This window comes from Vidua chalybeata, chromosome 5 (assembly GCF_026979565.1).
Source record: "Vidua chalybeata isolate OUT-0048 chromosome 5, bVidCha1 merged haplotype, whole genome shotgun sequence".
Taxonomy (NCBI): domain Eukaryota; kingdom Metazoa; phylum Chordata; class Aves; order Passeriformes; family Viduidae; genus Vidua; species Vidua chalybeata.
In genome coordinates, this window is record NC_071534.1 from 39651400 (window position 1) to 39678867 (window position 27468).

Consider the following 27468-nt stretch of genomic DNA (forward strand, 5'->3'; position numbering starts at 1 on the left):
TTTCTATTTCATTAAACAAAGAACCACAAAATATTTGCTTCCTTGAGTATATTCCAATCCTCTCTCCACAGTGCTCTCAACTCACTTAAAAAGAGACTATTCTTCTCTGAAATACGTCATGTAATTTAGGAGAGACATTTTAAAAAGGGATCAAGAACTATACCAAGCTTATACCTAGATCTCCACATCAAATGCAAGCAGGCAGTATGAGCACAAGTTTAGCAGACACTATCCTCAGTGAATCTTATTGTGCTACAATACTACAGCAGAGAGAAACTGGAGAGAACAGACACTGCAGTACAACAGGCCAGTCTCAGCACTAACACAGGATTCACCTAAGCCTTGGCAGATGCTGGGAGAGAGACACACTACAGAGGTGTCTCTGGGCTTGGATAGTCTGTTGGTACAAACACATACCCATCAAACTGTACTTCAGTCACTAGGTACCAGCTAATTTCTGCAGAAAATAAGCTGTCTGCCACTGCATTTTTTACTCAGGAGTGTTTAAATTGTACCATCACAGTTTTGGAAATTATGTCCTAGTGTTATTACCTGGCAATTACATTGTCTTCCTTTGTTGGATCTTAAGAAAGCCCCTCTACGTGATAAGCAACAATGTAAATCATTGCATTAGAATATTAAATATTTTGAATATTAAATATTCTTGCCTATCTTGAGGTCCTGTCTAACCTCTCCCTATGAGTTTTGTTTCAGATATTATTTTTTCCCCACTATATTTCTCTTTTGTAGTACAGTTAAAATTTCTTGTGTACTTTCAAGCTAAGAGGACTCAATCACATCTGCAAGCGAATATTTCTGAAATTCGCGGTTATTTTTATTCTTCCGGATATTTACGCAGTTGTTCGGGGGTCCCTGACAGCCCATGCTGCGGGATGAGGCCCCGCGGCGCTGCTGGAACAGGGCAGGGGAGCTGCGGCCGCGGCCGGGGCCTGCAGCGGCGGCGGCGGCCGGCAGGGGGCGGCCCCTCCCCGCCAGTCTCCGGCCCGCAGGGAAAGCCGTGACCCGGCGCTGCCAGCGGGCGGGAACGGGACATCCCGGGCCGCCGCACCCACAGCACTCCATCCAACCGCAGGCAGCCAGGCGCGGGGAGCACAGCGGAGTGTGCGAGATAAAAAAAAGTATTTTACACAAAATAAATGAGAATTATAGAATCGCAGAACCTCAGAATGGTTTGGGCTGGAAGGAACCTTGAGTCACCATCTCAAGTTTCAACTCACCTATGACTAGGCTGTGCAAAGCCCTATCTGTCCTGGTCTCTAACACTTCCAGGAATGGGGTATCCACAACTTCTCTGGGTGACTTCTGCCAGGGCCTCAACACTCTCAGTGTAAAGAATTTCTCTCTGATCTAAACTTACTTTGATTTGGAAGCCATTCTCTACCCACTTTGAGATTGAAGCCATTCCCCTTTGTCATATCACTACAGGCCCCTGTAAAAATTCCCTCTCCGGCTCTTTTCTAGGCTGACTCTAGGTGCATTTGGAAAGATGCTCTAAGGTCTCTTGTGAGCCTTGACCAGGATGAACAACCCCCAACTCTTTCAGCCTGTCTTCAAAAGAGAGGTGCTCCAGCCATCTCATCATCTTCATGGCCCTGCTCTGGACTCGATCCAACAGGTCTACATCCTTTCTTTGTTGGGGACCTCAGAACTGGATGCAGTGCTCCAAGTGGGATCTCACAAGAGCAGAGTAGAAGGGGAGAATCTCCTCCCTTGACCTGCTTGTCACACTACTAAATAACCAACAAATAGCAAATAATCACCCCTATCTACCAGGCATCTAGAGGTGAGGCATTTCTGTTAGAGTACATACACCAATTCCAGTTTTTGGAACCTAAGATTTTTCATCTGGGCAAGTTACTAGGGAATGCCACTCAATTACATCTGTCTGGAAAAGAAAGACCAACTTCATGTTGCTGTCCATTACGTAGAGAATTCCAGTCCTGGCAGTAGTACCAAGGTAACTTTAGCAGTCACACTAACAGGATGAGATGGAGCACCAGCAGAATCTAAAGCAGAGGGAGAAAATACCCTCCAACTCCTTCCAGAACATTACAGACAGAAACTTGGGGGTTTCACTCAAACTATATGTATCCTGCTAAGTTTTGGCTTTTTGGGTCTATTTTTTCAAAGGCTTTTATTTTCTAATGGAAAAATCCAGAAAATTTAGAAACAATTTTTTTTATTCCTTTAGAAGGGATGATTCTGTTTAAATATTTTTTTGAATAGAAAATTCTTTCAAGCTTTACTAAGTTTCTATATTGAGCCATTCTAGTTTCTGTGCGAATGGCAACATTTCAGTGTTTTTTCAGTCTCCAGTGTTTTCAACAGCTTCGAACAAAAGCCAGGTGAAAGCTTTTTCTTCCTTTAGCACGTTGCCTCGTTTCCTGCATCGTTCTCTGGTGCTGGAAAGCGTGTCCCTGTGCCACTGCCCAGATGATGGCTCTCTTTAGGGCCTGACCTGTCCATCTTCGCGGGTGTCTGCTGAAGCCGCCGCACCGCACCCACCTGCCGCTTGGGTGATGCTCCCCCCATCTCTGACTAAAAACACATGTGTGCCGGGGGGGAGCGGCTACGCACGCACTTCGTTTCTTCACGCAGACACGAGTGTCTCCAGCGACTCACTTTTGACCGTGGTGGAGCCACCTTGACGGCCGGAGTGCCGGGGTGCCCCTGCGGGGAGGGTGAACTCAGGGAGGGCGGCGGGACGCGCGGCAGGACTGCGACCCTGCCGTGTCACGGGTCCCCTGTGACAGAACGGGTGTGGGTCACGGTCCCGGCTCTCGGCCCTGCTCTTCCGGGAGTGGGCGGCCACCCGCAGCCCCGGCGCGGAGCGCTGACCGCCCTCCGCGGCGGGGGAAGGACCGTGCGAGCGCCGCGCTCCCGGCCTCCCGCGGCGCCGCCCGCCGCCCTCCCCGTGCCCGCCCCGCCGCTGCCGCCGCCCCGCCAGAGCCGCCCCGCGGCAGAGGGAGGGCGGGCGCAGCCGGAGCGGCAGCGGAGCCGGCGAGTCCCGGGCGGGCGGTGCGGGAGCATGGCCCCGGCGGGGCGGCTGTGCTGTGCCGCGCTGCTCTGCGGCGCCCTCAGCCTCTGCAGCCTGCGGGCCGCGCCGCGCCAGCCCGACACCCTCTACTTGTGGATCGACGCCCAGCAGGCGCGGGTGCTCATCGGTAAGTGCGGCCGCTGCCCCGAGCGGCGGGCGGGAGCCCGGAGCCGACCCGACTGGAGCCGACCCGGCGGGGCTGCCACACATTGCGCCCCTTTGCCTTCCGTAGGCTTCGAGGAGGATATTCTGATCGTGTCCGAGGGGAAGATGGCCCCGTTCACCCACGACTTTAGGAAAGCCCAGCAGAGGATGCCCGCCATCCCCGTCGGCATCCACGCAATGAACTTCACTTGGCAGGCAACGGGCCGGGTAGGTAGCCCCGAGATGGGGCTGCGGCAAGGGGCGGGGGAGGCTCTGGTTTACAGGAGGCAGGTGGTTTGGCCTTGGAATAGTTGAGGAAATCCTCTCTGAGGAGTGCTGGGGCAGCCCTGGGTGCGGGAGTAGGAGGCGCGGGTGGGGGGGGGGGCTCGGGGCGCGGGGAGGAGCGCGTTGGGATGGCTGGGAAAGCGCGTTGGGAAAGGGGTGTAAGGTGCGTGGGAGCGACGGGCGGCTTGGGCACCGGAGAACCCGCAGGATGATGAGGCGTGGGACAGAACTCACCGGGAACACCCCAGTCGCCTGTACTTGCCTTAAAATTTTGCACCGGTCGGCAGTTCTGTGGATGCAGTTTTCTTTCGAATTCCTTTAGCTTACGGACATACGCTATAGGCTCTTCATTGATCTCTATGTACTAAATGTGCAGGCTTAATTTGTAGTTCTACTCAATAACAATTCTCTTCTGTAGACTTAATTTTACCAAGTTAAATTGAAAAACCACATAAATCTGTAGTTTATTGGATCCTGTTGGATTCTTTTGTTGAAAATATAAGAATCTGTGACATTTTTGTGAAGAAACATATGTATTATTTGACATACTGACAACATATGTTAAATTTGCATAAAGCTGAAATTTGTTAGTGTACATTATCATGGATACAGAAAAAACATGGTGGCATAAAATCCTGGATAAAATGATTTCATTTTTACAATGCTGAACATTGACTTTATACAATAAAGGACTTGGTAGAGATGAAATAATATTTCCATTTAAATTGTGAACATTGATTGTTTAATTCAGCTAATTGCAGCTTCACAAATTTAGTTGTGGTTTTGGTTGTTTGAAAATACTCTATCTACAGGACTTGTTTGGCTTCAAGGTGTTGGCTGACGCCCTTACAATTTTTGCTGTCCTCACAAAGCCTTTGGGTTTAGGAAGTGCTTGCTCCTCTCCTCCAGAGAGCAAGGTGAATGTGGAGAAACAAAACTTACTCACAAAGGCTGACTTGCTCTAGGTCTTTGTCGTTCCCATCAGGCTTTACAGAGAAAACAACTTTGTACGCCAAGGGTTGGCATTTAAATACCTAGAAAGAATTAGTGTCTTTTGGATGTATTTTCTGTTCCACTTCTCTGCCAGCTTCAGTTGCTGTTGATGATGAAACTAGCTCTTTTTTGAATGGTTGATCAAGATGTTAGACTGAACACTGTCTTCTTGGATTTTCTTCTTGTGTTCTCCTCTCCTTCCTTTGCCGCCTACCTTTGCTGCCTTGGTATGCCATTAGGAAAAGGTGGTTCCAATACTGATTTCAGTGAGAAGAGTCACAGGCTTAAAGACAGTATAGGAAAATATTCTGCTTGATGCCACTTGCAGGACTAAATCCTTTCTGAGCAGATGCAAAGGTGTTTAACCCATTAGTCCTCCTCCTGTTTTCTGAATTACTGAATTCCTCTTAGACAAAGCATAATTAGTAAGTGTAATACCTAAATGGTTAAAAAAGTTCTGTGTTTCTCCAGAATGTCCAATATTTTATGAGGGGAAGAAATTAGTACATTTTTACTTTTTTTTTCCAGTGCTCTATTTTGGTTTTAAGTATACATGTTCTTAGAAGTTTCCACTAACACATCCAAGGAAGTGCTAAAAACTTGCTACCTTTATTCTGTACTTTTCTGTGAATTTCCTAAGTCAGGGAAGGGAAAATAAGAAGTGGAAGGGAGGAGGAGAGGAAAAGAAGAGAAAGGGGAAAGAAAAGCAAGAAAGGAAGAAGGAAAAGAAATGGGAACTCATACTTTTTGAAAGAAAAAAGGCATTTGAAATGCTGAAGTGCTAGACTGGTTTCTGCAAAATAGCTGTTAACTAGCATACTGTTGCCTCCTGTTTGGTAAAACTGAAATAACTCTTCTGTGAGTGTTGTGCCTTATAAACTTCTTGACCCTGTATCCCAGTTGAAATTTGAAGGTGTTTCTCTGGGACTCCAAGGTTTAGGGGCTTTCAGTAGTATATGCCTCACCTCTAGGAATAGCTAGACCTTTTTTTTGGTCTACAGATATAAGGCTTTTCCTGAGTAGGTGCAGGAGATCCTGTCTATGGCATTAAATGGTTCCTAGTCCTGATATCAATGAGATGGGGGAGTTACAGAGCAGCTGGGTGGGTGTCTGGCAGCCAGACAAGGTCAACCCACCACACCTGGAATCCCCAACAGGGCACCTTAGCATGCATAAATATCCAGCGGGCAGATGCCATCCACCTGCTCCTGGGATAAATGATGATCCAAGCTTGAGGTGAGTAAATAGTCCAAGCCAGGGAGTGACAGTGCTTCTCAGTCCTGTAAGGCTGAATATTCTAACTCAAAAATGTCTTGTTGAAAGGCACAATTTAAGGACTAGATTGCATCTGTATTCTGTGTAAGTAGAAGTGCTTGAAACTCACTACATTTAGGTGTTACACTTCTGATGCAGTGGCCTTTGTGTCCTGAATACATTTTATGTGAAATATATTTTGTTTGATAAGCAAACAAAATAATTTTCATTAGAAAACATTAACCAAAGAAAAGCATTAGTTGCTTTTAATTCCTAGTCCATTACTTCTAATTAATTATTAGGAAATATAAGGGAAAACCCAAAATCTAAGGGTTTGAGGGTTTTTTGCTAGTGAAATCAGGATGAGCCAGGGGTGACAAAAATGTTAAAGCACTGCAAAATGGGATTGTCATGTTTTTATGGACTTTATGCTTCTACCTATAAATTAAAGCATAACATTACAGATACTATGTTCTCTTTAGAAATGTAATCTGCATAAATTGACAGTTACAAATTTCTTTGAATTGAAAGGTTTGAAAAAGCAAAAATCAGTGATAATATGTAGTATATAGTATGCATCCATGTAACCACTAGAGCTCACTGGTGTGCTTCTTGCTCTTATCCTGGATGGTTTTTGCAAAAGAAAATACAATAGCTTTTAAGGGTCTTGTCCTCTGTGGAAGATTGAGCTTAAAAACTTCCCAGTGAGACCCTGTCACAGGGATTAATGCTGCAACATGTTTTACTGTGTCCACTAGTGGAAGTTACCAAAGATTTCAGTGATAACATAATCTCTACAGCATTTAGGAATTTATGACAAGTATTTAATCTCTAAATCCACAAAACCCAGCATGTATTTTTAACTTTCAGTGGGAATTCTGACAGCTGTAAAATTAAGTTCACATCTGGGACAGTATTGGTGGAACAGAACCATGTTTAAAAAAAAAAGAAAAGTTTATTATTTCCCAGACAGCAAGTGTTCAGTGACAGAGCAGCAGCCTGGTTGATTTAATAGACAGGAGGTGAAAAAAAGAAACTAAAAAGCAAGTTGGAATTTTTGTTGTGTTGCATTCTCTGGTCTGATCCACAGAAATAGTCAATCTAGGCCACAACCTGCCCAGGCTGTTTTCTTCTTTTCAGATATGGGAGAAGGATTTGTGGTCAGGTGAATGATTGTAGCGGCTCACTTCCCTCTCCCCACTGTTATGAGTACCCCATAGCTCCTCTCCTGGTGCATGGTTGAATGCATGACATGACATCTGAAATAAGTCTCAAAGAGTTATTGATAGCCTTGAGTAAATAAAAAAGTTGCCCACCTCTGAGAAACAGGGAATGTATGTCTTCAGTGCATTTTCTAGCATCATTTCTATATTGTAAAGTGAAGATCAGGAATGCTGTATAGTTAACAGCTCCTGGAGGCTAATTCTGATCTCAGCAATGTGACCATCAGCCCTGAACAGCTCAGCTGAATTGTCTGAAATTGTCTTATATTGCTGAGATGTAGCCTGACCACAAATATAAAATAGAATATCCAGCTATGCCAGGAGAGGATTTGTTTCCTTGCTCAGAGGAAAGCTAACAGACCACCAATTTTAAGGCATTAGTGGTGCAATAAGGTGCTCCAGTCAAACATGGCTAATTCCCTGACAAACTGAAAGAAACCATAAAGTATTTAATTTCAAAACCTAATACTTAAAAGGAATTTTTTCTTCAAAGAAACTGCTGGTCTTTTTGTAAATATCTTATTTGTAACCAGTCATTACAGTGATGCTTTTCAGCTTAAAAAATGTCTAATATGCAAAATTTAGGATATTTTTTCCAATAAAAGTACGGCTCTTCTCCAAGTTTGGTCAAGGTAATTGCACAAACTCACACTCTTGTGATTTTCAGTGGTACCTTTACTGCACTTTCATGTCACCAAATCGGTGAAATACTTTGTTTTCTGACCTCTGTACCAAAATTTCCATGTGGAATGTGAAGATGTTTACATACTGTGAGCATGATTTTTAGACAAGGGCTTCTCAAATCAAAAGCACAGCTCAAAACCTTTAATATTTAGATTCTACTCAGCTGTGGTATTTTGCGTCTCAGTGTTGTAGACATGCCACCAGGGATCAAAGTAATACTGTAGGGATCCCACTTTCTTAGTAAAGCAGGCATGTGCCAGCCATCTGTTCTGTCTGCTGATAGAAAACAGCAGTAAAGTTTCTCAAAGTTTTGCCAAGAAGAAAAGAGGGGATTTATTGCTCAGCAGAGATGAGTTACAAGGCACCTTGTAGTGTAAGCTGCATCTGGTTTCCATAGTAATTTACATGGCATATGTGTAAACCACACAATTATTCTTTTTACACAGCAGTGTAAACCTATGTTAAGTAAACAGTTCTTGATTGTTTTTCATGTCTATAAATAATCCATTAAAAAAAAAAAGCTAGTCATAAAGTATTTTCAGTACTTTTGCAGTAGTAGCTCCAATGTACAACATAACTGTTGAAAAGCATTGGAGCTAACAAGGACACCCCAAGCTTCAAGACTGTATTTTGTGAAAATGTACAGATTTCACTCCCTGAGTTAGTAACAATTTTTCTGAAATAGAAAATCCAGGCTTTCTCTTGTGTTGCCTTCCTCTGTTTCACTTTCCTATTTGTGGAAGTGAAAATGTTTTCTGGCAACATCACCTCTTTTTATAGTCAGTTTCACAGGTATGTTCTTAGTGGTCTAAAGTTAATTCCATTAACACGTAATGCTATAGAGAAAGAACTAACAAAAATGAGAACTAACTGAAAGAATTTTCATGTATTTAACATATTCTCTTGCTTTCACACTTTCCAAAGAGGTTTATTTGGGATAGCTACAACTATTATTGATTTGATTCTAGCCAAGTGGCTTATGTTTCTGATATGTAGTAGATATTTGCATCACATTGAACAGAATTTCAAAAGCTGGATACCTTAGCTCAGAACAATGGGTTCCTGATTATTATTTTTAAAGCTTTCAAGAAAAATGCATCTCAAAACTTCTGTTTTGCCTTCCTGTGAGTTTACACTTGGCTTGTTAGGGTTTGTTCTTCTTTTATTTGCCTTTTTCTGTACAAATTCCACCATCTGAAAGATTCTACTTTACTTGTACTAGTTTCTTTTACCGTGTTGGATCTTTTTTGTATTGCTGGGAGGCTTTTGTTTGCTTGTTTGTTTTTTGACAGTATATTTGTGGCACTGCATCAAACTGTAGCCCAGATGCAGGGCTACAGTTTACAGTTTTACCTGGGGGTAAAAATGGAAATGTAATGCCCACTTTGACTGGCTGGCAGGGCTGTGCCTGGTGCAGCCCAGGTCTTCAGCACTGCCTCCCACCGCACTCCAGTTGAAGAAGTGAGGAAGTGGCACCTAGATAAGCAAGGGGCATTGCTCCAGCTGGAGAGCAGTTGCTAGTGGTCCACCTCAGAGGTCAGTCCTGGGTCTCATGCTCACTGTGAAGCAGCAACCCAAAATCTGCCTCAAAAAAAGTAATGTAAATACAGCAAAGACACTGATACTGTTGCACAGAGGCACTAGGAGGCTTTACCCAGCTATGATACCTGAAGTCCACAGTATGTTCTGTTCACAGCCACTTAGCAATGGCTTTCAAAGGTTTGGGGTGGATTTTTTTTCCCCAGCCATACAACAAGAAAACCCCTGGGTTTTTTTTTTCATCTGGAATAAAAGTTTGCTTTGTTTTCCAACCAGCTGGTGGAGTCCATCTTTTTTCAGCCATACAAGGAAAAATGGGCAATTACCTCTGAGCTGCTTCAGCACTTGCTGTCATCAGTGCTAAATACTTCAGCACTGTTTAAAGACCAAACACCGCTTTCAGAGCTGGTCCCACAAATCCTCTGAAGTTGACCGTTTGCCTGGATAAAAAGCTAGCTAAACCCAGCTGATCCTAAAGGAAATAAAAATGCCTGACATCAAACCTGGCAATCTCCCAGCCTCAGGTTTTGGCCCATCACCAGGCAAAATAAACTCCCCAAACAGCAGCCCACTAGTGAGAAGATCTGTCACTGGCTCTGAACACTGAAGCACAGAAACAAGCAGCAAGAGCCAGAGAGCCAGCCTTTGCAATAACAGCTGCCCAGAGAAGCAGAAGGCAGGCTCTTGACCATCCTGACCATCAGAGAACAGAGCTTCCAGTACTGTGATTATGAACCTGATTTTTCTCAGAACACATGGAAGACACGGACAAATCACAGCTTGTTGATGAGCAAAATTTAAGCTCTCCCTGCAACATTTTCTGCTTGCCCTCAACTTGCAAATGTGTGACTATTCATACAGCCAATGGGAATCTGAGACTTAAAAACTCACAGTCCACTGAACACCTTCAGTAAGGAGTACAAGTACCAACTTCAACCTGTTGCTTTTAAACAGCAGCTAACACTGGTCTCATTTTGCCAAGTTTGAGCCTTAGCCAGTTCTCTTTCTTTAAGGGTTTTGGGAAATAAATTGAGCTGTTGAAACAGAGTCTCTTTGAGTAACCAGGCTGAAACAAATTTATTTTCCCATTGTGAAGCCACTCATACATGAAGTTTCTGCAAGCAGCTATGTGGCTGCAATATTTCTTGCAGAGACTGTCAGGGAGAACAGGCAGGTTGCACAGCAGAGCACACTGTCAGAGAGGAAGAAGAGGCAAAATACAGTTATCTGGGTCTGTAATCATGAGCAACAGATGACATGCATAGACATATTAATAGCTGAGAATTAATTTGCCAGCAGAGCATGTTGGCAGTTACCTTGATTGATTGTTTTGTTTTGTCCTGCCTTTTTTACCTCCTTCCTTCCAGTTTTGCATAGGAACCTCTATTTATATTGCATAGGCTTGATCTGATTTCTGTATTGTCAAGGGAGGGTAGCTGAAAGCTTGTAACCCAACATGTTGATTCCCTCTGATCAGACCTGTGATGTGCTGGTATTAGATACAGGGTGGAGCAGCTTATACTGATCCTTAAGGGCAAAAATTAAAAGCATTTAGCACATCAAGAACCATGGGTTTCATGTTTTTACTTGATCTAACTGTAACTTTCCTTTGATAGGACAAAGTCTGCACCTTTTCCTGCCCACTGACAGTGTTCACATTTGAATTCTATCAGTGTGAATATCCGGCTTAGTTAATAGTCCCTTTTTAGTTGTCTTGCCAAATATTCACAGTAAACTTATTAATTTTTATAGTATAATGATGCCACTGTAACTTTAATTCTATGAATCACCTGACACTAGAATTAGATGTAAAACATTTTGACATGCATATCATATTTATATACCTTTATTCATCCAAAAGTAAGGGCTTTCTCATCCTGTAAAATACAATTGAACAGTACAAATCTATTAAATTATGTTAATTAGGAAATACTTTAAAGGACAAGGAATCTGAGAGTTTCCAAGCAGGAGGAAGGGTGACCTGGGGGTAAAAAGCTCACAATCTCTGCAAATTCTTGTAGAATCTCTTGCTTTTCAGCCTCTTCCCAAACCCAACAACTCCAACAGAAACTTTTGTCTCTAGGTTTATATATGTCTTCCTGTCCCTGATTGCAAAGCCTGAAGTAAGTGCAGTGAGGTCTTCCCCCCTTCCTGATTTAGAGTTGGTGTTCTGTGCCTTGTGATATAGAGAGCAGACCTGATTGCTCAGCAAGGTTTGTGGTGTGGAACATTGTTCCCCTCCAGCGTTTTTTTTTTTTTTTTCTTCCTGAAAGTAGTGTGGACCCCATTCAGCCCAGTGCTACTCACTCCATTTATCAATAAAGGCTGGTTTTGGGTATTTGGGGAATCTCCAGCAGCCTGTGACTCCAGGAGAAATTCAGGATTGTCAACATATCTGGAATGCACTGAGTAGCAAAAAGAACAATTTGGTCCCAGTCTGCAAGAGCAGACCATATTTTACACAGATATTCATCAAGGAATAAATTCTATCTCTGATCTTAGCAAAACTCTTGAATCCCAAATGGGACAATTGTCTTATAGCAGAGTGCAGACTTTTGCTGTCTTTAGACTCCTGCTTGTTTTTCATCTCAGATAAATTTGGGCTTGGGGAGGTCCACACATTGATTTCTGAGACTGCTGTTCCTCTTGCATTTTCTCTAATAAAAATGAGGTTAGGGTCTCTGCAAAAGATTCTTCTGGAAAACTTTCAGCTGCTGGCCTTCCCTCTCAGGATTTAGACTGACACAGGATAGGTCATGTTATCCAGAATTTAAAAAACACAACAGAAGGATGCAGCTTTCCTAAAATAAACTTCCTGCCTTTCTTAATGGGACTTATTCCTGCAAGTGGGTTTAAAAGGTTTATTTGGATGCTCAGCTTGACCCTGTGTCATCAGCAGAGTCCAGGCCTTGTGAAGATGCCTATGCTACAGATAGACTCCACCTGCATCCAGGGAGGGAAAGAAAGGTGGTTCAAGACAGCAGGTAAATCAGATTCCAGCTGGGCTGAACTTTCTTCTGCAAGTGCTGGTCTCTGTCCTTTGAGTGTACAGGAAGTCAAGGATGAGCTGGTTTTAAGCAAGATACTTCATTTAAATGCTGGGAAATACGCTGGATCTTAGCTCAAAAGACTGGACCTGTGAGGCTGGTACTGTAACCCAGGGATGAAGTTGTGCTGACCTTGCCTATGGAAACCCTGCCTAAAGAAAAGGTGTTTGTAGAACCTGTTCAGTTTCCCATCAGAAACTGGGGATAGGATTATTCATCCTTACTTTACTCTGAAGAGAAGTCCATCTTGCTTTGAATAATTCAGGATATAGTTATGGAGGACAGAATTGTGTGGTGGCCTCTATAGTACATGGAAATACGACAGCAATATACATCCACTTAGCAGAGTCTTCATTCAGTAGAAAAATCAGTGTGATTTCAGGTACAACAGCAAACACACAAGTTCCTTTTAATATACACTTAGAAAGCTCTTAGTAGTGAATTTATTTATTCTTTCACAGTAGTATCTAGAATTTGCTTTGATAAATGATAGCCTGTGAAATGAGAAAAGAATTATTCTAAATTTTCACAAAAAATGTATTTGAAAATCCATGCAATAGGTATTAAAGGAGAGCAGTGTTAAGAAAGTCTTTCCTAATGACTAGTCAGGATGAAGTTGAATTTTTGCAACTTTTTGAATTTTAAACACTCATCTTCCTGTAAAATAAGGCTGAAGACTAGTATCTGCTGAGCAATAAATAAAGAAATGCACAGTCAGAGGTGCTGCAAGCTTTCTGTCACATGGGTACACAAAAGTGGAGGCATCCTCTTTAAAACCCTTGAAGGACTCCAGTCTGACAGAAGCTGCTGTGAGATTTCATAACTTTTGAGAAAGTTCGCTGCTTACATTTTGGAGAGATATTTATATTTATTATAAAGGAGTGCCAGTTAAAGCCAAGATTGAAACACATGGACTCAATAAAGGCAAATTATGTGACCTTTGCTGTTTGCCACGCTTTAAACTTGTGTAAGTAATTGATTACACTTTCATGAGATCATAATCAGAAGGTTGTTCTTTGGTAATGGTGTGCTAGTGGAGCTTTATCCTCAACTTCAAAGCTATTCTAGGAGACTTAAGAACAAAGGGTTGGAAGTTTGAAGCGTGGCCAAAATGAATCTGTATGCATTATCCATGTTTACCACCATTCAAGAGGAGAATTTGCTTATTCTTTGTCTGTGAGCTTTCCCTCATTACATCAGATGAGCCACCATCTCTAAGGTTTACATTTTTGCTCTTAGAACTATTCTGCTTAACTAAATATAGTGTCTGTTCAAATCCCCATCATAACTAGCCTAAATACTTGTTAGTGCGATCACTTCCCTAATTGTAAAGATTTTATTGAAATTATTTTGCATTCCCTGTGAAGAATTTTCAGGGTAAATATTAATTATCAATAAATCTATCCAAAGTCTGAAACTGTAAACAGACTATAATCTAAAAATGCCCACTCAGGATCAGCCAACCAAGCTATTCACTTACTTTTCAAACTGTGAGGGGAAGAACCCTGTGGGTTTTTCCCAGTGTAAATAGAGCCACATAGAAGTGTTGCAGGTGGCAGTGGCAGACCTGCAAAGACTTGTTTTCTTAGGAAGTAACCTGATGAGACAGTGTTGTGTATTTTTTTTTCTCTAAGAACAATAATAATTTTCTTCATTTTTATTAGCTTTGGGAGATGGGTAGTTTGAACGTCTGTGATCATGAAATGTCCACCAGAGAGAACACTAATATTTACCTGGGTGAACAAAGAATGAATTAGCCTTTGCTGTGCTGGAACAAGAATGAACTCTTCAGAAGAATAGCCTTATCAATTTTTCAGAGCAATACGTCTTGTTGAAGATTTGAAGATAGCAAAGGCGCATGTGTGTTTTTACTTACTTTAAATCTGAACTCTTAATGGTATTTCTCTTTTTGGTATACTGTTTGCTTCTCTCCCCTTCCCCAAAGCAGAATTATCTAATTTTCATCTGTAAGACATAAGAGAAAACAATTTAAAGGAAGCTTGTGCACCAGGCCTAGTTCATGCAGAGAAATATTATTCCTTGCTAGAAATTTTCAAGACTTAATTAACCATTCATATTTGTCAAAACCTTAGTGATCTTGTCTTCTTTTAGCTTAATTATTTTCAAAAGTAACTCTAATACTAAATGCATTACAGCATGTAATGTACTAAAATGCATTACAGAAAATGTGTTAAACAGAAAAAGGTCTAAATATGGGAAGTTGGGCTATTTTGCTTTTGCTTTTGTTTCCAAATAAAGCAAGATAGAGGAGTGAGAAACTCCCAGACTTTCGTCATTGAGGAGCTGTAAATTTGTTGTGACTATTTTAAGAAAATCATGCCTGCTGCATGCCTTTGTGTGCGCATGCTTGTGCTTAACTTGGAGGTTGCACAAATGCTGCTGTCCAAGGCTCCAGCCTGGTGGAACAGCCCCACTGGCCCCACTGCAGGTACCTGCTGCATCAAGGCTTGCCTCTGATCTAAACCAAGACCGTATTGTCATTGCAGGCTAATGATGGACAGGAATGCGTACTAGGCTTTTTTTTTGTACCTCTGTCTCAGAAGCTTGCTTTTCTGGCATGATGATGACTTTCAGAGTTAATGCTCTGCTGGTATACTTGGATTTTTCTTTTTCACCTCTGTTCCTCTCAAATCCCAGTCTTTCTAGCAAGCCCTTCAGCTTCCAGTCTGAGATTGCTTTCAAATGACTGCTTCAAATGCTAGAGTGCCTCCAGAGCTCAGGGTCTGGTAAGAAAAAATATTTGCTCAAAATGACTAAGTAGGAGTCCTGTTTCCCATGTCTCCTAAAGAGCAGACAACTGCCAGAAACAATGCCAAATATAATCCAAATCTATTATGTTGTGACCTCACCAAGCTTCTTGACAGTGATTTTTTTAATATTACTTATCTTTAAAGAAATTATTTTCTCATAATTTGGAGGAAAAGCTGATGTATTCTGCAAAGATTTCAGACCATCTGCCCAGTGCAAAGCATTCTTGGAAGCCTGTAATGTTCACCTTTCAAAATCTGAGGCTTCTTTTAAAAGCAAATGGTAAATTTCACTTTCCCAATTTCATAAATCATTCTGTTGGAGGACCTGATCTGCCATCCACAGCTGAATGCCACAGGAGACATTAAGCACCAGTTAGTCATCTTCAACTGGCAAAATCAGAGTTTTATTCCATTCTTCTAAAACCATTAAAACCACAAGTAGTTATTGTTGAAAGTTTCATGCAGGGATGCACTCTATTGTTAAAAAGTCTTCCCTCTTGTGCATGGGTTTTCTTCAATCTGCCATGATTTCCTTAATGTGAAGAAAGCAGGCATAGAAAAGGCTCTACAGATTTGTGAGCATTTCACCACAGCATTGTCTAATTACTAATGTCACATAATGTATTTTTCTTTACGGTTGCCCATTTCTCTGAGTTCTAGTTTGTGTCCTTTTTTTTTATTTATTTGAAACAGCAAATATCTCTGTTCCTCCTTTTGTGTGCATCTGTGTTTTTTTAACCCTGTTGCTTCAGTCCATTCCCATACCCTTAGCAGCTGATACTGGAAGACAGTCAGATTATCCTGTCTTCTGTGTAAACCGATTTTCTCAGAGCAGGTTTCAGTATCGCTTCATGTTGTTGAGCATGCCTCCCATTTTAGGTCTACCTCTTGAGGCTGACAGCAAGTTTCTGTGTTACACTGAGGTGTGAAAAACAGTTTACCCACTCTGTGACAGGACCAATCCATGGGTTCTGTCCCTAGCACAAAAATGGGCAGTCTGTAGGCAGACACTTTATTATCTGCTTGTCTAAGGAAGCCCCGTTTTGTTCATTACAGCGGTATCTAGACTGCACTGCAGTAACAAAATGCTAACATATATGTACATATTTCTGCTCTGCCCAGACTCCTTCAATAGCCTGGTATGCACAGTATGGATAATCTTTGCTGGAATTCATCTTATTTTGCTTCATGCTTCATCTTGGAACACAGACCAACTTCTCTGACCTAATGCAGTTAATATCTTGGAGAAGCAATGGTCCATGCTGTAAACACCTAACAAACACATACATTGTCTCACTTCGTGACTTTATTTATGGCATATGCAGCTGTGAGCATCTGCTATGGATAAGGCAGGGTAGAATCTTCCAGTGTGTGCATAGCCAGAAATATTGGTGGATCTGGGATAAAAAGGAACTTCTTTGATGTGTTTCTTTCTTTAAATATAGAAAATTGGCATTAAGATATATTTGTCATTTAATTGATAACAGAACATTCAGCACTGATCTCTTTAAAATAATGAGAAGAAAATATAGTTAATTTCTTACATCTACTTTCAAAGGTAACATACATTTGGTTCTTAATTAGAAAGGGTGCAGATTTCATTACATTATTGAACCATAACATACAACAGTTCAAGCTACTCTGCTTTGCTTTAGGTACTACAATTCTCTGTCTATCACATAAAATGAAGAAAACATAAAGTTTTCTTATTGTGAGTTCTTTAATAAAACATGAAAGAAAAAACAGGCAGAAACAACATGGCATCTGAATGATAAGAGAACTTCAGTGCACTAGATCTTGAACCAAGGAAGGGAGATCTGTAGGAATTTTAACTGTATATCATTTAAAACCAAACCGCCGACAGATGTTTTCTACAATACTTGTTAGAGGGCTTCATTATTTTTATAACCTTTTAAATTCCTCTGATTTATAGAAAACAGCCATTCAAAGTCCATAAAAGTTAATCCCGACCAAGGAATTATTTGCCTAAAGTGAAATTTCCTCTCTCCGCTTTACCCACATGAGGAACTGTTAAAGGGCAGCTGCTTGGGGCTACCTGCTGCCTGAAAGCACCAATTCCCCAGACTGTTCACACAAGGTCTGCAGGGGTCCTTGCCTCAGTTTCTGAGGATCTCAAACAAAGATTTTCCACAGAAATAAAGCATACTTCTCCTCAGGTGCTTCCTGAAGTCAAGCCAAAAGTCCTTTGTCCATGCAAAGTGTGCAATTGTCCGTGATCAGCAATTTAATGAAAAACCCATTTTCTTCACCACCTTTGACAACATGGTTCATCTAAGATCCAAAGAGTTTGTAGGCTGGCTTAAAAAAACAAAATAAAACAAAAACAAAAACCAAACCAAACCAAAACCAAAACAACAAAAAAAAAACAAACCAAACCAAAAAAAAAAAAACAAACAAAACAAAACAAAACAAACAATAAAACCCCACCAAAAAATCAAACAAACAAAAAAAAAAGCCAAAAAAAAGTGCCTTTATAATGGAAAAGGGATTACAGATTATGGATTTTTTCCCTTTACTGCCAACAATATCCAAGCAAATTTCGTTCTCACTACCAGGTCACTCACAATGACCATGTACAGCATAAATTATAGTAGTGACTAGAAAATATTTTAATTCCACAAAGTTATATCTTCAATTAACCATCATCACTAAATTTCATGGTAGGCTGGAGCATGGTAAATATTTGCTGAGAGCATGTTGTTTGCTTTTCACTCATGAGGATTAATGCAAGTTAATCGCCAATCAACTCCAGTTACAGCAGGACAATACTGGAGACTCAGTATAGGGTTAGTGTCAAGACAGATTTTCTCCAAATAGATATAGGACTTATGGTAGTCAAATAATTTTTAGATTCACAGATTTGAGGAGTTAAACTACTCTGCTTCACTGTGCAGCCTCTGTAGACTGAGATTTTTGTATATAACTTTTATGTCAAAATTTAACCAACTCAATCCAGCACATGTGATTTGCAAACATACTCTGCAGCACATGACTTTGAAGTTATGCTAGCTGGATCTATCTGAGGTGTTTCAGATCTTAGATACTATAATTTCAAGAAGTTCAGTTTCTGCCAACTCAGCAGATGTATAAACCTTTGCAGAGAAATTGTGAGAGCAGTTATCTCTTCCCCAGTGTAATGTGTGGCTTTCCTTCTGAGCAGCCTGTTGCTTGTGCAGTGTCTCTTCCCATCTTTTGAACATGCCATCAGAACATACTCCTGCCTCAGGCGCTAGCGCTGCCTTGCCTCTACCCTGGTTAGAGGAATTATTTCCTTGAGTGGCAGTGAGTATTGTGGCTCGTGCAGCAATGGGTCCCTTTTTCCATGGGGAACTTTCTTTTTGTCTTTATCCTTAGGGTCTAGAAAATTTGCTCTTAAAAATGAGATTCCAGTCCTTTTCCTACAAATTGGGAATCTGGCTCACAAGCTGACCTTCTACAACAGTGTGTCTGGAATGGAAATACAGAAGTGGAGCTATTTGGTCTAGTTACCAGTTGTTGTTTACTAGAATAGTAAGAACATAATGTTTTAATATCCTAGGTCATAACTCATTATGACCTGGTTTAGATATGGCCAAACATCAAAGCTAACCAATGAGAAACAGACAGTGGAGCCTTGAATCACTCACTTCACTATTCTGTAGATGTGTGGAGACATACAATTATTTTTCTGAGCTAAAGTTTTATTTGAAAACAAAAATATTCACAATCTGACTTTATGGCTTTTTTTATATATTTTGGCATGGTATATTGTATCGGGGGAAAAAAGTCTTTAATTAAAAGCAGCATTTTGAACATTACCCCAGACTTCATTTTTCATCTCTGGTTTTACTGTTTCTCTCCGTGTCCTGTCTCATCACACATTCATTCCATGTGTTTAACCCCTACTTAAAACTTTCCATTGTTTCCTGTCCTATTGTTTTGCAAGTCCTCCTCTGAGGTCTCTGTGCCTACACAACATGCTCTGAAGATTGTCCATGTGGAGTGTAGCCCCTCATGCCTCTCCTCTCTGTTATGGGGTCTCCTTATTGTCCCTACAGAGCAAGTGGATGTGCTGCCAGGGCTGATGACCATTCTACCCAAGTCATGAGTGCTTTTCTAGTGTCATCAGTCCTTCTTGTACTAGAGAGCCAGGATATTACAGGAGAAAAAGGACCTTGTTCTGGCTAAGGACATGGACAGACATTTTATAGACATAAACTAGCTATCATTTATCAGCCCAAATTTTGGCTTTAATCTCTCTTTGCTGCACTGTTTTGTCTAAAAGGTAGGCAGAACAGTACTGTCTACTGTCAGTGAGCACATTGAAACACATTTTTGCCAGTGCCTATGCTAAGGTCTCAAGTATTTACCTGAGACCAGCAGACAGAATTACCTGCAATCCCTTGTATGCTTCATGGTAAATGAGATGCCACAATTTAACATAAAAGTTTCATTTCCATTTGCTCTGCACACCAGCAGTTGTGCTGCTGACAGTAATGAAACCTCTAGTGACTGGCTAAGGTGCGTACATCTCAGGCATATGCAGTGTGTACAGCCACACTGCAGACACATGATGACACTTTTCATCAAATATGAAGAAATCTTGAACAGATGACCCAATGGGAGGCCGATCTCCCGTGGCCAAAAGTACCAGAGCTTACAATTTGTGCCACAATGCAGGTGCTTATCGGGGGTAGGATTAAGGTAGTGGAAAGTAGTTTTTAAATCATGCCGACACTTTCTAGAGATCGCCAAAACAGATCATTGATGTTGCAGTTAATGAGTGACATGAAGCCAGCTTGGTAGGAGAGTTCTCAACTCCACGCTTGGAACAATATAATGGAGCAGTGTTGAACAAGGCAGTGTCAGAGCTGTAAACAAAATATGTGTCCTGCTGTGGTGCCCCAGTAGCGTGGCTACTCACTGCCTGGCACTGTTAGCCCAAGGTGTTGTGCTGTGCAGATCAACCAAGAGCATGCCTGGAAAATCTCATGCCACACTTGTATATGCCTATTCCTTTAAACTGCACTCGTGATACAGGTAAGTCATCCAGGCTTACCAGTCAGTTCCAGGAGGATTCTGCCCAAAAATCTTGTGTATGGCTTCTTGCAATCTATGAAATAAGAGGAAATGATCTGAAAATTATGTTTAGATGAAGAAGCACTCAGGGAAACTATAGAAACTAATCCAATGAATGGCATAATGAAAAGTGTAGTAGTTCTGCTATAGTTTATGTGCTCAATTGTTTGCTTCTGTGAATACAATTAAAATAAATATAGATTTTTCGTTTATTTTGTCATAGGCTGAGTACTACTATGAATTCCTGTCTTTGCACTCTTTGGATAAAGGCATAATGGCTGATCCAACTATAAATATCCCCCTGCTTGGAACAGTTCCTCATAAAGCATCAGGTTTGTACTGTTGATATTATAAATTTTGTTTCTGTAAAATATATTCTACAGTCAGTACAGTCTAAATATTTCATTATGAATTGTAGTTCTGAAGTTTATTGCCTAAAGCAATGCTTGCCACAGAGCCTGGCACCAAACAGTTTGTAATTGCCTTGCATAAGTCCAGCAGTATATCTTGTCTGAGTCAAGACACATGAAGCTTTTATGTGTAGATAAATCAGCAGAAACTTGTGCAAAATTGTTGCATAAAATTCACAAATGCTATTACTTAAGTTGTACAAGTTTTGGAAAGCAAATTCTTTGATCACTATCAGAAAAGTTATCAAATTATTCAGTTTCTCAGAAGTTGCAGTTTGTGGATGTTTTGCTTTCATGTGGGGTCATCAGGCATTCAGCTCAAAGACACAAGTTCTAGTTTAGGATATTATCATTTATCCCCTAGTTGTGCATTCTTAATCCTTCACTGGAATTTACAGCTCCACAGCAGAGGCTGAGCCCAAGCAGATGCAAACGCTCCAGAAATGCCATGGTACATTGTGACATTGTGAGCTGATTTGAGTAAAAAAGCTTTCCATGAAAGATTATTGAATCTGGTTAGCTCTGAAGTGGATAAATAACAGTTTATGTGATCTGTTTCAGGGTTCATATGTGGTAGCCTCTGGTAGGAAGGCAGAAGTATGTATCTGGATGACAGTGGTGTCTCAGAGATCATAGTTTCCTAAATTGCCTTAGCCAACCTGTGGGATAAATGTGGGAAAGAAATGAGCAATAAAACAGGAGGATTGAACTGTACATGAAGCACTGATATACAGGTTTTCATCTTTGATGAAACTTTATTCCTTCTCTCTTTTTCAGTGGGTAAATTCTGAAAGGTTGTTATAATATTCTCCATTTTCAGTTTGCAGTAGATTGGCATTGAAGTAATGTTTCAATACCCCTTTTTGCCATGACACCTGGAATTTAGCATGAAGGATTGGTCTCTCCATTCAGTGTGGATTGAAGCAGTGGTATTGAAAATAGATTGGGTGAAAGATGGTATGATATTTGTACCACAACTGCTGCAATTGAATTGGTTCCAAGCCCAACAAATGTCAAATAAAGATACTTAAAAGCAACCTAAAAGTTACAGAGGCCAAGTTGTTGTTAAGCATTATTTCCATCTCCTTGTAAAGCAGGTGAGATATGTGAAAAGCACTCTCTGCTGCACTCAGCACTCTCTAATTTCACCTAGTTTCTCCTTTAATATGTAACTATCTAGAAAGGCTAGACCAAAATTACCTTTTCCTGATTGTGTTTAGGAAAACTTAATCTAAAAGTGCAGGGAGGCGGGAGATGAGAGCTCACAGTTGCAGCAGGAGGTCTGTTAACCATCGTGATGGAAGATCTTATTAAAGCCAAAGAGGACTTACCCTGTTGGCAGCACTGGTACCTCAGTTCCAGGCCTAATAGGGTCATGTCTATGGTGTTCCCTTACATGGATCATGTGCAGGGCACCACTGCACTGGGTGTATATATAAGCAGAATTTAAGTGCTCTGGTGTTCCAGTGCTCAGTACCCACCCATACAGTACTCGAAGCATGTACACTGTTAATGGTGAGACACTACTATTATGGTGGGGTTTTTACACTCCCTGTTAGCTGGCCAAAACTAAGTAGTCCTAAGTAAATACATGCTATCAAGGTAGTGATTGTTTGCTACTTTGTAGTTACTGCTATAATTTAAATGTTGGCAAAACAGAGTTGACAAATCTAGTCTAGTTTGCCTGGATCTACTGTGTTACCAGAGAATTTTTCTATATATACAGATGTCAGAAGAAATTCAACCACAAGCTTGTATTTAGTAACAAATCAACATTTATGGTATTTTTGGAAAAAGTGTTTTTGCCCAAAGAAAATTAATTTCCCTTACAGACAGTTAAGGAGAAATAAAAGGGGAAAGACAACTATAATAAATACGAGCATGGGAAACAAGAATGAGGATTAACTGATACCTTATTCAGAGGTAATTGAAGCAATGGTTTTATAAAAATCAGTGGACTCTTGAAACTTCTTTGAGGATATCTGTCTCCATATAAGGCATATGAAGAGCTTTAGTGCAGTAGGGCCTCTCTAGCCTGTATTTGCCTTATGGCCAATGGTGAAGACCTGTGGAAGAGCAAAAGGATGACAAGCACACGTGATACTTCCATTTACCCTCTCAGCTTTTACTACCTTCATCTTGATTTCCTGTGTCTTAAGTGATTTGTGTACTTTGTGAGCTCACTTGAGTTATAGATCTCTCTTTCTAGTACTTCTCCAGGCTGTCCTTGAGTCTATGTCATCTTCTGTTATCTCCAATCACCTTGGCAAGGAGTTCACTGCTATCCATTGCGTGAAGATCCCCCTCCTGTCATTTCAATTCTGGCTGCAACAGCTTCATCTGATGGGCACTGGTCCTTGCACTGGTAGAGACAGTAGCCAATCTATACTGATCATCCTATCCATGATTTTGTACACATCTATTATGTATCCCCTGATTTTTTATCTCTTTACCAGACTTTGAAGAGTCACAACCTACTCAATTGCTTCTCTTTGGATGCAGCCTTGTCCTTCTCTTAGCTTTCTCTAATTTGGTATATCCTGAGATGAGGTACCAGATTCTCCTTGGATTTAAATGAGATTTAAATCACCTAGGTTCCTTAGACTTATTTGAAAACCCATTCCCAAGTCCCAGAGTTGGTAGCTGATTCAGTGCTCACAACATGGATATTGTTACACCTAAACACATGGTAAGATGTCAAGAAGGCTGGAGATGCTTTTCAGTGAGAGCTTAAAGAGCTAAGACTGCTCAGCTTGTGCAAAAGAAGATATTTGGGGGGAGTGTGGATATCTGCCTAAGGAGAAGTAGCTGGCTTCTCATTTCTGACTGCAGGGGAAAGCCTATAAAGGTCCAGTGATTCAATCTGAGGTTAGCAAGTTCAAAACAAAGTGAGTCATTTTTGTGGCAGTGATTAACATCTTGAACATCACACTCAGAGAGGTAAACACAGCTATAGGTCTGTGCCCAGGAGCAATGTAGTGGCCTGTGACTGAGAAAGAGCTGGCCCCCTAAGTGACCTGAGTTGGCCCCTCCTGTCCCTGTCTGACCCAGGCAGTGCAGTGCTGGTGCAGGCTGGTGCGACCAGGCTGCTGGCACAGCACTACTTTGTGCGTTTCATGCAGCCCCCACAGTCCACCAGCCAGACTCAGGAGCCTTCTCTCCCTGCCCACTGCCAGTGCTGAGACATTAAAATATAGGTGCTGAACATCCAAAGATGCTGAAAATCTCTCCAAGCTCAGTGTCAGAAATCAGTGTCTTCTCTGAGTGCAACACCATCTCTGCTCTGTCTGCTGTGCTGGTAGAGAGTGGCAGTGGGCTGCAGGACTCCCTGTATGGGCTCCCTCTCCTCTCCAGACCTTTCATGCCTGCTTCTGTTGAGATTGGTCATTCAAAGATGTCCCTTTAGCAGTCCCATCAGAGACTAAAGGTGGGTTTTGTTGTTGGCTTTGGCATATTTGCTTAGTGGGTAAGGCAATTGCTTGCAAACCTGAAGGGCTTGCAGACATACAGGAGTTACTGTCAGCCTGCTTCTACGGAAGACAATTTAGAGAACCTCAGTTTCCTAAGCAGAGGGAAAAGGCATGACCTCCCAGACAAAAGGTTTAATACCTGCATCCTCTGCATCCTAGGAGAGCATTCTAATTACTACCTAAAATTTAATTAGGTTTCAGTCACTAGGTTTCCTTAGGTTACTTTTCAAATTTGTTAAACTTTCCTTGTTCCTGTTAGAGCCATATGCTCTGCAGCCCTGGACACAAGTGCTCCAGAGGATACAGAAATGTGTATGTGCAGGAGAGGCTGTTTTCTGGCCTGGTGGTAGGAGGATGGTTAACAGAAAGAAGTCCATGTCTGTGATTCTCTCTCCTTGTTTTTAGCCAGTGATGGAAAAATGTAGACTGCATCCTGAATTAGTGAAGCAGGGACCAGAGCTGAGGTTTGCCCTACTGCAGCCCTGCTCAGCACCGTGATGGGCCACAGGAGTTCATGGCCATGTTTTTTCATGCAAGGGACTTCTCTCTTTGGTTTGACTGCGGTGCTGTTGGTGGGTACTTAGCATTATTCAAACAGGCATAAAAATGCAAAGATTCAGAAAGAGCTATGGGGCTTTATTTCAACTGTGAACCACCACAGAGTTCAGCCAGGATCCAGGTGGTTTTTGCTCACAGGAGGGTCCTTTACTGCATATCTGTGTGCCTAGCTGTTCAAACACATGGTAAGTCAAAAAATACCAGAGTGGTCAGTGCTGGAATAAAAGGTTTATGATCTGTGGCCTTGGACTCTAGGGATGCATTGCTGGGTTTTTCCCTAAGCATTTAAACCACAGCCAGATCTCAGGGGAATTCAGGGGTTGCTACCAATTCAATGCAATCTAGATACAGCTACAGTGCTGTCATTAACAGTCTGCCACATCTTCCTCTCCGTTGCAATTTGTTCGACTAAAACACATCCTAATCCAAGCACTGATCTCCTGCACTTATGCTATAAGAAGGTTACTGCAGTTTAAAAAGTTCACAGCATTTAAAATGTGTTTTTAAATAATCAGCTGTAGGAGTTTCCTTCTTGCCACCTGGTTGCCTGGTTTTGATCTTTGCAAAGGTTGATGCAAAAGCCCTTTGACTATGTAATTGCTTTAGAATGAGAACTGCAAGGGACCTTTCAGTTTGCAGGACTTACCAGAGGCAGAATAAAACACCAGAGGTGTTTTAGCAATAAATTATTCCATATTTTATCAAGGCACCAAATAACAAAAATGGCCAAATTATGGCTTGCAAAATTTTTATAACAAGCAATCTAAAACAACCCAAATGTAGGGCTTTTGGCTCTGTATTTTATTCAGAAATCTCACACCAGCTTTAGAAGAAAGGAATAAACAATTTCTATTAATTGGATTTGACATAGTAAGCAGCTAAGAAGAGCCAATTTTGAAGAAAAGAGATAAAATCATTTCATCTGAAGATTATTTGAGATCACTTGTGACAATCACAACAGAGAATTCCATAGTTCTGAGGTATTTGGCTTAATTCATCGTTAAAATACTCCAGATTTACTGGCCTTAATTAGTTGCTTAAACTCTTTGTATTTCAAAAGTGTTTGAATATTTTTCCTGGAAAGGCAATGTCCAAATGTCACTACGCTTAACTAGTTCTGTCAGTGAGGTGTCTGTGTCTTTTTTTTAAAAACTGCACCCATGATCATACTTATCAAGTGTACCATTTTGTCAGCACTTTATGGAGTAAGTTTTGGTTAGATCAGTATCTTATTTAGGTAATAATTGCAATATCCAAATGAGAAAAACTTACCTAAAACAGTTTTTTTTTTCCCAAAATATACGGTTTTACAGAAGTTATAGAAAATTCAGCATAGAAATGACCAGTTCAACTCAGAAAATTAAAAGTAGGCTTTCAGCTTGTTTTGATATATCCTTAGATACCTACCTCCACATGAGTAATTTTCCCATCTGCAAGAAAAGTATGGTTGTGTTATGACCACTGTCTGTGACTCTTGGGGTTATTTCAGCAAATGAGCACAAGCTCTTGTCCTGTTCTGCTTTAGTTCTAACCCTAGACCCACTTCTCAGTAAAGGGATCTGTGTTACATTGTTTCATCAATGGCATTCCTCCAAAGCTTAAATACATCTATAATATTTTTTTTTTAGTATTGCAATGTATACTTTTATATGTATGTGTATATGTGCATGTAAATATAAGTGTTATTGGTATTATTATCCTTTTAGTTGTTCAGGTTGGATTTCCTTGCCTTGGAAAACAAGATGGGGTCGCTGCATTTGAAGTGAATGTGATCGTAATGAATTCAGAAGGCAATATTATTCTCCAGACCCCTCAGAACGCCATCTTCTTTAAAACCTGTCAGCAAGGTAACACTGAAGAAAACATGCTGGAATGCTGTTAGACCAGGTCACCTAACAGTCTTATGTTTCATTTAGAATAAGAGCTAGAGAGGATGGAAATGAAGCAGTCACACAATGTGTAGCAATCATGGTGAATTCCAGGCTTTCTGGCTCTGTGTGCATTTGCTGATCATTTACTGCATGTTTACTGAGCCTTTTCTTACAGAACTCCCTTAGCAGACAGGGTTGGAGGCATTTCTCCCTCCTCCTGTTCACTGCTCATCACATTAACATCTGTAGGATGTTAATTAAGGACATTGACACAGATGTATCTTTTGAAAAGCCCCTGTTAGCAAACATTTTAAGGTGCTTGGAGGAGAGTTAGTTCTCTGAAAGCGGGCTGAGGTTAACGTTTCCAGAAATGACACATTATCAGGGGAACTGACCTTCTGGGAACTATAGTAGGGACACTGGTATCAATTAATGCTGTCAGTGCCTTGGTTCCAGCTTGCTGTTGTTAGGTCCCTAAATCTCAAACTTGCACATCCAAACTGAATACAAAAATCTTAAATCGGAAAATTTCTGCAAAACCTGGTTTTACCTTCTCTGTAGCTCAGGTGCAACCTCTTGGCTTTTGATATAGGTAAAATGGTGGAAGCTGGTGTTCAGTACTTCCACTTATCAAGCAATAAGCACACAGAGGACACACTGGTAGAAAAAAAGCCATGAAGTTTTTGCAGTGTTTGCTTGGAAAGGAGAGCACTTGTTCAATCAATTGATCTATGAACCACAAGCACTATGTAATAAGACTTTCTGAATTAATTCGATATACCACAAACAACTATAATTATCACTTTAAGCTGAGGCGATGGAAATTGAAAAATCAGTGTCTAAGATAAGATAATTATCCCATATCATGTGCAATTGTATCAAATTAACTCATGAGAGGGCTGATGTACAAAGAACAAGAATTTTTTCTTTCCCTATTAAATCTTCATTCACAGTCCCACATTTTCTTCTCTGCACTATTTTCTCTGAGATAATTTGCTGTACTGTGGCTTCAAAGAGTGAGCAGTGGGAGCAAGAGCTGTTTATTCTTTGAAACCTCACTGTGCCCAAATAGTAAAGCTGCT

General features: G+C 41.0%; 1 protein-coding gene across 1 annotated transcript in view; it reads left to right on the plus strand.

The window, feature by feature from the left end:
• Positions 1–3029: 3029 nt before the first annotated feature.
• Positions 3030–27468, plus strand: part of WIF1 (WNT inhibitory factor 1) — a 37400-nt gene continuing 12961 nt past the window's right edge. The window contains exons 1-4 of the mRNA XM_053944162.1: positions 3030–3185; positions 3291–3430; positions 20301–20409; positions 26222–26362. Coding sequence (XP_053800137.1) covers positions 3050–3185; positions 3291–3430; positions 20301–20409; positions 26222–26362 — 526 coding nt within the window. The 5' untranslated portion in view covers positions 3030–3049. The remainder of the gene's footprint in view (positions 3186–3290; positions 3431–20300; positions 20410–26221; positions 26363–27468) is intronic.